At 35.5% G+C, this 11,653-nt stretch overlaps 1 protein-coding gene and 1 non-coding gene across 7 annotated transcripts; one reads left to right on the top strand and one right to left on the bottom strand.

Annotated features, from left to right (window-relative positions):
• Window positions 1-3,043: 3,043 nt before the first annotated feature.
• On the bottom strand, window positions 3,044-9,889 carry LOC104904363 (cyclase-associated protein 1). Of its 6 annotated transcripts, none has more exons than XM_057391732.1 (12): window positions 9,416-9,889; window positions 9,223-9,249; window positions 9,030-9,056; window positions 6,114-6,282; window positions 5,957-6,021; window positions 5,394-5,703; window positions 5,163-5,310; window positions 4,964-5,073; window positions 4,781-4,836; window positions 4,623-4,679; window positions 4,326-4,469; window positions 3,044-3,470 (listed from the first exon to the last, which is right to left on the bottom strand). In XM_057391732.1, exons 1-12 carry the CDS (start codon window positions 9,680-9,682, stop codon window positions 3,384-3,386), a joined length of 1,467 nt encoding a protein of 488 aa, XP_057247715.1. In that variant the 5' UTR covers window positions 9,683-9,889; the 3' UTR covers window positions 3,044-3,383. The 6 variants fall into 6 exon arrangements, with proteins under 6 accessions (XP_057247715.1, XP_048491878.1, XP_048491876.1 ...); XM_048635921.2 differs by lacking the exons at window positions 9,030-9,056; window positions 9,223-9,249; window positions 9,416-9,889 and adding exons at window positions 8,454-8,480; window positions 8,645-8,671; window positions 8,838-9,009; XM_048635919.1 differs by lacking the exon at window positions 9,030-9,056.
• Window positions 9,890-10,048: 159 nt separating this feature from the next.
• Window positions 10,049-10,121, top strand: TRNAE-CUC (transfer RNA glutamic acid (anticodon CUC)). The gene has a single exon. It is a non-coding gene; the product is annotated as a tRNA-Glu (tRNA).
• Window positions 10,122-11,653: the final 1,532 nt, after the last annotated feature.

Below are 11,653 nucleotides of genomic sequence, written 5' to 3'. Positions count from 1 at the left end.
GTCCAAAACGCAAGGCAAGAAGAATAAAACGCACCATCCAACATGCAAAAAGTAATTGATTTGACAGCCAATGTACATTCCCCTTACATTCAATGTACATGTCGAAAATTCAAAAAGTAAATGATTTGACATTTATTGTTCACCATTTAATAACTGATTTGATGTCAAGTGCCATCATTTCCCCCATATACTGTTCACCACTTCTCTCTTTTCCACACTCAACCTCCTTCCATGTTTAATGATTTCGTTTTTTAAATTTCATCCTCTAGTTACTAATATTTTTTGAGGTTGCAAGAACACAAAGTGAAGAAATACCATTGGCCACCTTTTGAGAACAAAGGGAAAAAATCTGAAGAAATATCTGAACCTCTACTTTGAATGTCTGTTATTGTTCATTGTGTGTTATCACATTGTTCACTATATCACAAGGATTGTACTTTGGATGTCTATTATTGTTCATTGTGTGTTATTGACGATTTTATGGGGGATGTCATTGTACATTTTGATTTTGTTAATGAACAACCACGAAGCCAAGAATGTACAAAGAAACATAATAGAATAAAAGTAACCCAATTCCTAAAGCTGATGTCAAGTGAGTAATTTGCAATCTTTGTACACTGGTGTGTTGATGTTTGTTCACAAATGAAATTCAATATGTACAATTACAGTCCTATACCTCATAGTGCTCCAGGTGCCACAAAAAAAAACTCAATATGGGTATTAAAACAAAAGGTCAACACATAACAACATGATTGTAACCCAGTTAATGTACATGAATGTCAACAAAGTGTACATGCAAGGTACGTGCATGTACATGCAACTGTATGTGGAGCTAATAATAAAAAAGGTACCGCAACCAACGTAAATAAGGATAAATACAATATACACTATGTGTCATTACTTTGATCACTGAAAATAAGGATACATTATTGTTTGATTGAATGTTCACTGGATATGACTCAATGTACAAATATTCTAGCAAGATTGTTCAACTACTAAGCCTGAATGTACAATGTTGTTATGACTGGATGTTCAAGTTATTTTATAGAGCTGACTTTGTTCTGTGTACATTAAAGTTGCGTTAATGATCACTGTGTATGACTAAGTATACATTAGCTTTACTAACATGCATAACATATTCTATAGACACAAACAAAACAAAACAAAAAAACTCAATATGGGTATTAGAACAAAAGGTCAACACATAACAACATGATTGTAACCCAGTTAATGTACATGAATGTCAACAAAGTGTACATGCAAGGTACGTGCATGTACATGCAACTGTAGGTGGAGCTAATAATAAAAAAAAGGTACCGCAACCAACGTAAATAAGGATAAACACAATGTACACTGATGGTCATTACTTTGATCACTGAAAATCCCAAATGTACACTCGTATATTATTGTACATCAAACCATATGCATTTGTACATTAAAAAAAGTTTTAAAAATGCAAAACAGAATATAAAATCAAATATCAACATTTGGAAATTTTAATAGAAATGAATGAAAATAAGGGAGAAATAAATGAAGAACAAAATAAATGAGAGAGAGAATTGAAATGGTTCTTGAAAAATAAATGAGAGAGAAAGAGAGGGAATGAGTGAGTGATAAGAGAGAAAGAGCTGTCCCACTTTCAAAAATACTGCCAAAAGCCTGCCAAATATCCTAAAACCATCAAAACTACGTAGTTTTGGCCAAAGTGTAGGATGCTCATCCTACACCTCGGTGCAGGATCTAATTTTGCGCCAAAGTTCCCACACTTAGCCGTCAGTAAAATTCAGTGGATGAGATTAAGGTGGATCGTAGAAAGACCTTGTTAGAGAATCACATGACAATACCTCAAGAACATATACTAAAATCTTAACCACTAGACCAAATAACATTTAGTGTTATCATTTTAAATTATAATATTAATAAATGAAAATTTTTCTTAACCGGGATGTAGCCCGAGCATAATAACTAGTTAACCTCAAATTTAGGGTATTTGCGTGAATATTTGCTTGTGGGTATAGATCCCAACTTTCCAGTTTCTGAAAGTTTCTTAATGAGGCTGAGCCTAGTTGGCCAGTTAATTATCGAATCAAAAAAATAAAATAGAAAGACCTTGTTATGCCCACTATTATGGTCTCACTTGACTCTGATGAGCCATAGTCTCATAGATACTGAAACGCATCACTTCAAGATTTACTTAGTCGCGAAGGGAGGACAATAAGTAATTTTGCCATAATGTTCAGGTCTGCTTTAACGTACTCAACCCGAAACCAAACCAAACCAAACCAAACCAAACCCGAACCTGAATCCTCCCAACTTTGACAATAAGCTCAAAGTGTCTAAGAAAGCCATAAAATAAACCAGAGAAATTTATCAAAAAAAATAAAAAATAAACCAGAGAAACTATTCCAATCTGAAATTACAAGAAGCTAGTACTTTTTGGAAAGAGAACTACCCTACAACTTTATACCCACTCTTCCTAATATGAACCCATAATTGTTTTTGGGCAATATCTCTTTTTTCTTTTGTGTCTTTTTCTTGTTGATATGAATGGTAAACTAGTCAAGTTCCTTAGCATACTAAACTTTGAAACCTACCTAAAAAGTATAAAATATGCTTCTTTCCATTGATGAATGATGAGTAATCAATAAAAAGAAGGAAAAAAAAGGTCCACATTTGATAATATGACCCTCATTTTTCCGAAAAAAGACATCAATATCCTTCCCAGTTTAAATCCAATACAATGTGGAAACTTACATCACTCACCTTTACTACCAAATAGCTCAAAAGGACATACTAATTCTTATGCTATTTAAAAGAACCCAAAGGGCTAAAAAACACATACTTAATACGCAATACCTCTTTTATTTACCTGCCTTCTCTTTTGGGAAGGTGCCATACTGCTTCCGACCCCCATCTTTATTCAAGCTGGAGGCTTCGACCGATCATGCAGAAAGTCAAGTGATCAAATGAGGCAATGAGCGAAAAACAGAGAGACAAGAAGGAGAAACAGAGAGCTATGAGCGAAAAGAACACTCTTCCGAGATTTTTAAACGAAAGTAAGAAGACTTGATTAATAACAACACCGAAGAAACAATGATACAGAGTTTGCGTTCTTACAGAAGTGTGCTTGAAACACCAAAAGGCACCTCATACAAAACAACAACCTCACACACAAACAGCAATAAGACAGCAACCGAATCAATAAAAGAATAAATTAAGGAAGGGGGGAATGCAAAACACTTCTGTTTCAAAATTAACCCAGTGGTAATATAATTAAAACAGGCAGGAAGTATGGAATATGCACTTCTTAGCCTTGACAAAAAAAAAAAAGTTAAATCACTAGATGACTCAAAAATACTAGATCCGGATGTGGATATTCCAGTTTAGCCACCAGAGTGAGCAACTGGAGATGTCACGAAATGACCATCCTTGTATGAATGAATATACTGCTGCGGAAGAGCGTGCTCTCCCTACAAGATGAAAATAAAAAGAATTAAAATAAAAACTTTAAGCTACAGAAATCCAAAAAAAGAACTTCAAAAAGACAGCAAGCTCCTACATATATAATTCAGAGCGTTCATTGTAACACAGATTTTAGTAGACAAATGCAAATATACCAACTCCACAAAGAATATGTATTGTAGGCAAGAGCCCATTAGGCAGGCATGAAAAACAGAAACATGAACGTCGTTACACCAACCAGGGTTCATCTGTGTCTGAAGCTGCTAGAGGTACTATTCTGTAATTGCAGTTTTTCAGTTGGTCACTAGGAATTTACTGCAGTTAGGTTCAGGGTATGGTAGAACTTTAGTGAAAATCTCAAGTCTGATGCTCTAATACTCCTCAAGCTCCACACTTATAGCCCACTAGGCACCTCATACAAGATTTAGATAAAACTAGTTATTTAATGTATTACAAGTCTCGAAGTTCAGGCTACCACAAGTTTGGCTAGAAACATTTAGCATATTACTCTTTTTCCCACTTCTCTTACTGTTGCAAACTGTAAAGTAATGGAGATGCAATTCCAATTTTACAAAGATGTGATTATGCCATCCTTGGCATTTCCATCTTTACTCAATTAATGTGTCATTGACATATCCAGCCCAAGTTCCACTTGATTTTGGTAGAATTATCTCCAACTACCAGGCTTCTGGGATTGAGCATATATTAATTTACGCCTCAACCACCCCTAACTTCCTCTTTAAACCAGAAACCTAGTATAATATCTAGGTGACCCACAAAAATATTAAAAAAGCACTGAGACAATAAGAACTTCACAAAAAGTTAGTACTACTAAACAAAGTAGCTCAATTTATGCTACATACCCAATCACCATCAGCCTCAGAAGCAGGTACCATCACATTGACCTCACTTGACTTGGCCGTTGTTATAGATGTCTCCAAAGAATCTTTGCTCAGATACAATTGACATCCTGATGTATTGTCCACTGAAATTGTCGGAGCTGATCCCTGCATTTCAAATTTCAAAGCCACCAAACTCAGCATACACCGTTCACTAATTTAATTATAGAAAGCTAGATTCTAGTCAAATGGGAAGATAACTGTTGTAATTTTTATCTGCTTTCATTTTCCTTTTTCCTTTTTTTTGTTGAGAACCATTACCTGACACTGCACCTCCACACCGTTGCAGTTCACAATTTCACAGGCTGCTACAACATCCTGTTTACAAGGCATCACTGTGTATAAGTCAACCCAGCAAAATCTAGTATGATATTCAACATTTTATACATGCTTATTTCTCACAAAAATTTCCTACTGACCTTAAATAAAACTCCCATCTTTGTGCATTTATCAACAGTTATATTGTTAACTTTCCCTGCCAAAAGAAAAGGATGGAATTAAAGTACCCGCAGTTAATGGAGTTAACCAAGGAAAAACCCAAGTTCCCCAACCCAAGTTGAAGCTAAGGTCAGAAATCTTTCTCCATAAAGATCTTAACAAACCTTGTATCTGCAAAACAGAATCTTTACACCCGAAAACATATACAGACTGCTTTGAATCACATTCATCAATAACCAAATCCTTCTTCCCAATTTGATTTTCAACAACCCACCTACCAATTAAAAAAAGAGGATAAAGGTACCGGTCAGTGAAAACAGTCAAAAGAGACAACGCATGTATCAAATATCATTAAACACTTACTTACGACCCATTTGAAGCTCCAGTTTTGGAGGCCCTGTTTTGGCAAATGCTGATGAGCTGGCACGCGGTTCCTTTTCCACAACAGGAACAGCACCACTGCGGTCAGCACGGTTCTTCGTCTTCATGTCATTGGTAACCTTTCTCAGGCCTGGGAAGAAAATGAAAGTATGCTCACCAAAACTCAACCGAATAACCGTAGAAAAATGGAAGAAGAATATGCCAGGTAGCTACCTGATGTAAGGCCTCCACCAGAGCTGATTTCTTGAAAGACGGCAGACATTCCTGATTTTGGTTGTGACGAAGAAGGCTTAGCAGAATCAGCAGAGAAGAGTGAAGCAGGAGGTGGAGGTGGTGCTGCAGGAGCAGCTGGTCCAGGGGCTTTAGGTGCAGCAGAGACAGTTGCATTGCCAGAGGTACCCCAAACTGGTCCCAATGGATAGAAACTCTTAACATAATCCCTCAAACCTGGTAAATAAAGCTCCTTCAAAGCCTTCGCCCACTCCACATGATTAGGATCCTTACTTTTGAACTCAATCAGAACCTGAGCAATGAGAAAGCAATTGAAGGAATCTGTGATATCAGAAAATGCATATCGAGTACTTTTGTGCAATAGACAGCGCCAAACTGTTTAACTTTGAGAAGTATGCATGATGGAAAGAAATCATACCAAAACCATAGAAAGATACTAGTTGCGGACTAGGTTTTTAAGCACAACTGTTTATTGTAATACTGTGATCAATTCTTCATTCAAACTTTAACAGACAAAAGGCATTGTGAAAAAAACCAAGTAATACCTTGTTGCTATAAAATTCAGCCATTTGCCAACTTTCTTCCACATGTGCGATAGGCATACTCATACCTAGCAAGAATCAAAGTATTAGAAAACCCAGAAAACAATGGATGGGATAAAGCAAAGCTTCAGCGTTTAAAGGTCGAAGTAAGAAAACTTACCACAATCTTTGCCTGTATACGCAATCCATGCCAAAGCTGCAAGGCTGTCAGAAATCGATTTCTGATGGTTAAAGAAATCAGACCGCTTCCCTTCTGTCAAGGCATTAGCTTTTGTGAACACTTCATTCAATGGCTTTAGGAATTCACTCATCCCGGCCATGTCAGGCTTCTGCAAAAAATTTGAAAGTTGCATTTAACAGGCAGAATCTTAGCATACTACAACTCGCACAACCGTGCTTCGCCCCCTAGTCAAAACCTCACCCCATACCCAAAGAGGCCAAAGTACCATCAGTCACCCATATGGATATAATAGAAAATTAGAAATTATGTGTAATATATTATCCCAATCACAAAGATATGTCGTTCATACCCATGTGTTACTTGCTAGAAACTATGAGTAATTACTATCCCAATATATGTGTCTTTTACACCATGTTGGTAGGAAGAAATATAGAAGTGGTAATAGTAAAGAGTCTATAAGTAATTTTGTAAATAAAGTCCCGTCCTATCGTCCATGGTAATGCAATTCCATCCACAATTCTGCTTTTCTATATATATTTCCATTAAATATCATAATTTGGACTCATAAGTACACCTATACAACCCTCTAAAATCTAAATTTGATAATGAAAATTTATGAACAAAAAGAGATTTTAGGGCTGAATAAGCATTACCAATTTACCATATATATTCGCATGGGACTATCTATATACATGTACATATAAACTCACAATCATTACAGCCACTTTACAAAATGAGCCTTCAAGCTAATGCATACATGATACATGTGAAGGCATCTTTACCAAAATATGAACGAGCTTTTAAGCTGATGTATACATGTTAAGGGAATCAATAAATATTAAATAAGTGTTATAATCAGTCTTACAATAATTTATTTAGACAAAAGGGTAAATTTTTTTATTTTAATGGGGTGAGTTCACACTTTTATTAGGATAACTTTTATCGCCTCACGCTATGCTCTTGTAAGGCTGTTGCACACTTGCACCAAACAATATATTAAATAATACATGTAATATTTGCATTGGTATTTTAAAAAGATCACTTTAAGTGCATTTGTACTAAATTGACAAATGCTGATGAGAAAAGTTAGTTGACTGGACTGATAAATGAAATGACATGAGAATTTTGTTACTGATCATGTAAAATGACCTTCAACAGCGGGAGACAAACCAAAGGGTATCAACCTTATTAGCGAAAGATACTGCTGAAGTTAACAATAGGTAAAAACAAACAAATGACATCTCTCAATATATAGCATGCTGAATTGCTGCCATATACAACATGCTAACCCTGCATCCTATTCCCAAAAGGCATCATGCCTCTTATTTAGGGCTATCCCCGTTCCCCAATACCAATGTATAAATAACCTCTCAATCCTATAGTGGCTGTCCCCAATAAATATTTACACAATCCTACACTGACTATGTTAATAACTGATCTAGTTTTGGTAATTGACTATCCTTTTTTCCTCTCGTAAATGCAACTCGAACCAATAATTTCTCAATATTACCACTGTGCTATCATAATATAGGTCGAATCCAGCAACACCTAGCTCATTTAAAGTTCATTATACTCCTTAGCGTGCATCAGTCCATTATGACAGTCCAAACTTCTCATATGATTAGATAACTATTGGATGACTTCGACATAGACATTGTTATGTACTTCCCTAAAAATCACTTTTTTTCTATCATTCTAAATTGCAAACTTAATGATAAACTTAAATATTCTAGATCCCTTACCATTATCTATCGAGCCAAAAAAACATTTTGATTTCTTACTTTCAGATGGACATCACTCATTACTCATTACACGAACAAAATCATAAGATTCATAACTAGTTCTGCTGAAAAAGAAAAGGCAAAATCTATATAATCAACATAAAATTAACATGTAAATCTCATATTCCATCCATTCAAACCATCGTTATCCAGCTTCTGTAACATAATTACTTTCGAATGCAAATTACTCAGCAAAAATCCGCTACTCTCCAATTAAAATCAAAAAGACAACTAAAATACACAAATTTCAAAAATCAAAACAATGAAGCTTCTTATGTAAATTGAAATGCGAATCTCTTAACTATTACAATTACCATTAGATAATTAAACCTCATCAACCAACCTCCTCCATTATCCGCCGTACTTCCATATCCAAACTACGTTCTTCTCCAATCGAAATCAACAATAACACAAATCCGACAAACAAAACACGATCATCTTGAATCAGATCAAACTTCTTCCTATTAATCAACAACTACGACACAAAAACTCGAAAATCGGAATCACACTAAACTAGAACTTGAAAAATCGGAATTACCTGAGTTTGTGTAACTCTGACTACGTTCTTCTCCAATCAAAATCAACAATGACACAAATTCGACAAGGAAGAACACGCTCATTTTAAATCAACTCAAACTTCTTCCTATCTAAAATCAAAATCAACAACTACAACACAAAAACTCGAAAATCGTAATCACACGAAACTAAAACTTGAAAATTCGGACTTACCTGAGCTTGTTTAACCCTGACTACGTTCTTCTCCCATCAAAATCCACAATAACACAAATTCGACAAATAAAAAAACACGTTCATTTTAAATCAAATCAAACTTCTTCCTATCTAAACTCAAAATCAACAACTACGACACAAAAACTCGAAAATCCGAATCACACCAAACTAAAACTTGAAAATTCGGAATTACCTGATTTTGTTTAACTCTGACTACGTTCATCTCCAATCCAAATCCACAATAACACAAATTCGACATATAAAAAAACACGCTCATTATGATCAAATCAAACTTCTTCCTATCTAAAATCAAAATCAACAACTACAACACAAAAACTCGAAAATCGTAATCACACGAAACTAAAACTTGATAAATCGGAATAACCTGAGTTTGTTTAACTCTGACTACGTTCTTCTCCAATCAAATCCGCAATAACACAAATTCGACAAATAAAAAAACACGCTCATTTTAAATCAAATCAAACTTCTTCCTATCTAAAATCAAAATCAACAACTACAACAGAAAAACTCAAAAATCATAATCACACGAAACTAAAACTTGAAAAAATCGAAATCACCTGAGTTTGTTTAACTCTGACTGCGTTCTTCTCCAATCAAAATCAACAATAACACAAAATCGAGAAAAAAACAACACGCTCATTTTAAATCAAATCAAACTTCTTCCTATCTACAATCAAAATCAACAACTACAACACAAAAACTCAAAAATCACAATCACACGAAACTAAAACTTTAAAAACTCGAAATCACCTGAGTTTGTTTAACTTTCACAAGAAGATCACGCAACGCAGAAAATGCAACACAAAGAATCACCGTAGCTTCCAACACCTCATCACCGATCTTCTCAGCAGCAGCGGAAACCCTACCAACAGAATTCGCGATCAGATCGTCAAAAGCGACGATCGAAGGATCCAACGCCGCATCATCGCCACAAAATTCGACGCTTCGAGAAGAAGAAGAAATCGCCTCTAAACGTGAAACAGCCTTCTCTAACCTTTCAACAAGTTGTGCCTCCATTTTTGCGCAGATTTCGTATAACCTAAAGAGATTAATGTGAGAAATTGTAGATCTGAATGTTGAAGATTTTTGATTATAAGGAAGACATTGTTGTGTTTTTTTTTTTGTGAGTGAAGAAAAAAGTGGAGGAGAGAGAAGAAGGAATGTAGTCTTCAGGTAAATTTGGGCGGGGGTGTGTGTTTGGATGTGGAGAGAATGGAAGAATGTGGGGATGTTTGATGTTTGTGGGAGTTTTATAGACACGTGTCGTGTAATGAGAGCGTGTCGCGTCGTTTTTAAGTTGTCGGATTTTATTTTATTTTCTTTTTTCGACGATTTAATTTAATAATAAGATATATTAGAGCGTTTTAGTGTATAAATAACAAATCCGTTGTAGTCTAGTTGGTCAGGATACTCGGCTCTCACCCGAGAGACCCGGGTTCAAGTCCCGGCAACGGAAATTTTTTATTTTGCCATAACCCATAAGTAAGTCAATATTTTACTTTCTCTTTGCTAGTGAGGTCTACTCCCTCCGTTTTTTTTATAGATGCTATACGTTAAATGAAAATGTCATAAACTCATAATAGATGATGCATACCATAGATGAATATCTTTTTACCTTAAAAATTTTAAAATACTATTAAAAAGTTGGTGGTCTTCCATCTTCTCCTTTAAAATAACTACTTCCTCCGTTCCATAATAAGTGAAACACTTCTCTGAAAAAGCTCTCACATAAAAGAGAGAAGTGTTTCACTTATTATGGAACGGAGGAAGTATAGTTTTTCCTTAATTATAATTTTTTTTTATTCAAAAAGTGGTGGTCCCTTACTTTCTCTATCTACCTTTGTTAAAAACCTCTCACTTTCTCTCTATAGCATGTATAGAAAAATGGAGGAAGTATAATGTAATATATGGAGACATGGAGTAGAAAGAAATAAAATATATGGAGACATGGAGTAGAAAGAAAGTAGAAAGAAATAAAATGTTGAATTTTCCTATGAGCTTAAGTTAAAAATGTTAAGTATTTTCAGCACTATGGCAAAATACGTGTTGGTCTGTTTGTATAAACGTATTTAAAAACCCTTTGACACTAATCCATTTTTCCTTTATACGGCTCGTGTTGTCGTGTCATATTAAATTTTGACAGTTCTAATAGTGTTGTCGGTCTCTATATTACATGTAGTCTAATAATTTTGTGTACGAGACAAAACAAGCATGAGCCTAAGTATGAAGATGATGCGGTACGTTTGTGACCTCTAAGTATGGACATAGGGAACAACCCATGTAGGAGACGAGGTTGTCGTTGATGATAGTGTCCTCTCGTTTTGCGATGTTGCGTTTGGTGTTGGTGCTGTTGTTGGAGTTGCTAGTCAATTGTTAGTAGATGCATCAGCTAGGGGTGTCAGTAGGAGAAGAAGAGGTGTTAATTTGATGATGAATAAGAAATTGAGGTTGGCTCACGTGGTGAGCTTTCTCATTTTCCCTAGCAAGGTCTAGGGTTGAATTCCTACCTAAGCATTTGCTTGGGATTGAAGGGGGGTGTTGGGAGGTGTCTGACTTATAATGAGCCTCTGGATGGGAGCCCTGTGCGAGGACAGCCCAGAGGAATTCTTACCAAATTTTTAAAAAAATTTGAGGATGAATAACCACATTGTCGGTGTTGTATATTTGATTAGCCAACTCCTTGAGTTGTTGGAAATAAGTAATGACAAGAGTATTGCTCAAGATGGCAGTGGCCACTGGTTATATTGATTCTTAAGATATGTGGTTCTAGCCTTCTTGCTGTCATGAAACTAATTTTTGACGTCGAACCCAAAATCTCGTGTTATTGGCCCGGATTTGATGATAGTGAGCAGGACAATGTCGAATATGGTATCATAAATCCAAGCATCCAGGATAGGATGATAGCATCTAACTGCTAATTTTCTGTGTCAATGTGATAGATGTTGTTCCGAGCCCATGCAATTGCCTGGAACAAAGCTATCCATACAC

This window comes from Beta vulgaris, chromosome 9 (assembly GCF_026745355.1).
Source record: "Beta vulgaris subsp. vulgaris cultivar EL10 chromosome 9, EL10.2, whole genome shotgun sequence".
Lineage (NCBI taxonomy): Eukaryota > Viridiplantae > Streptophyta > Magnoliopsida > Caryophyllales > Amaranthaceae > Beta > Beta vulgaris.
Note: the sequence above shows the minus strand (reverse complement) of the source record. Positions and strands in the feature narration are given on the sequence as shown.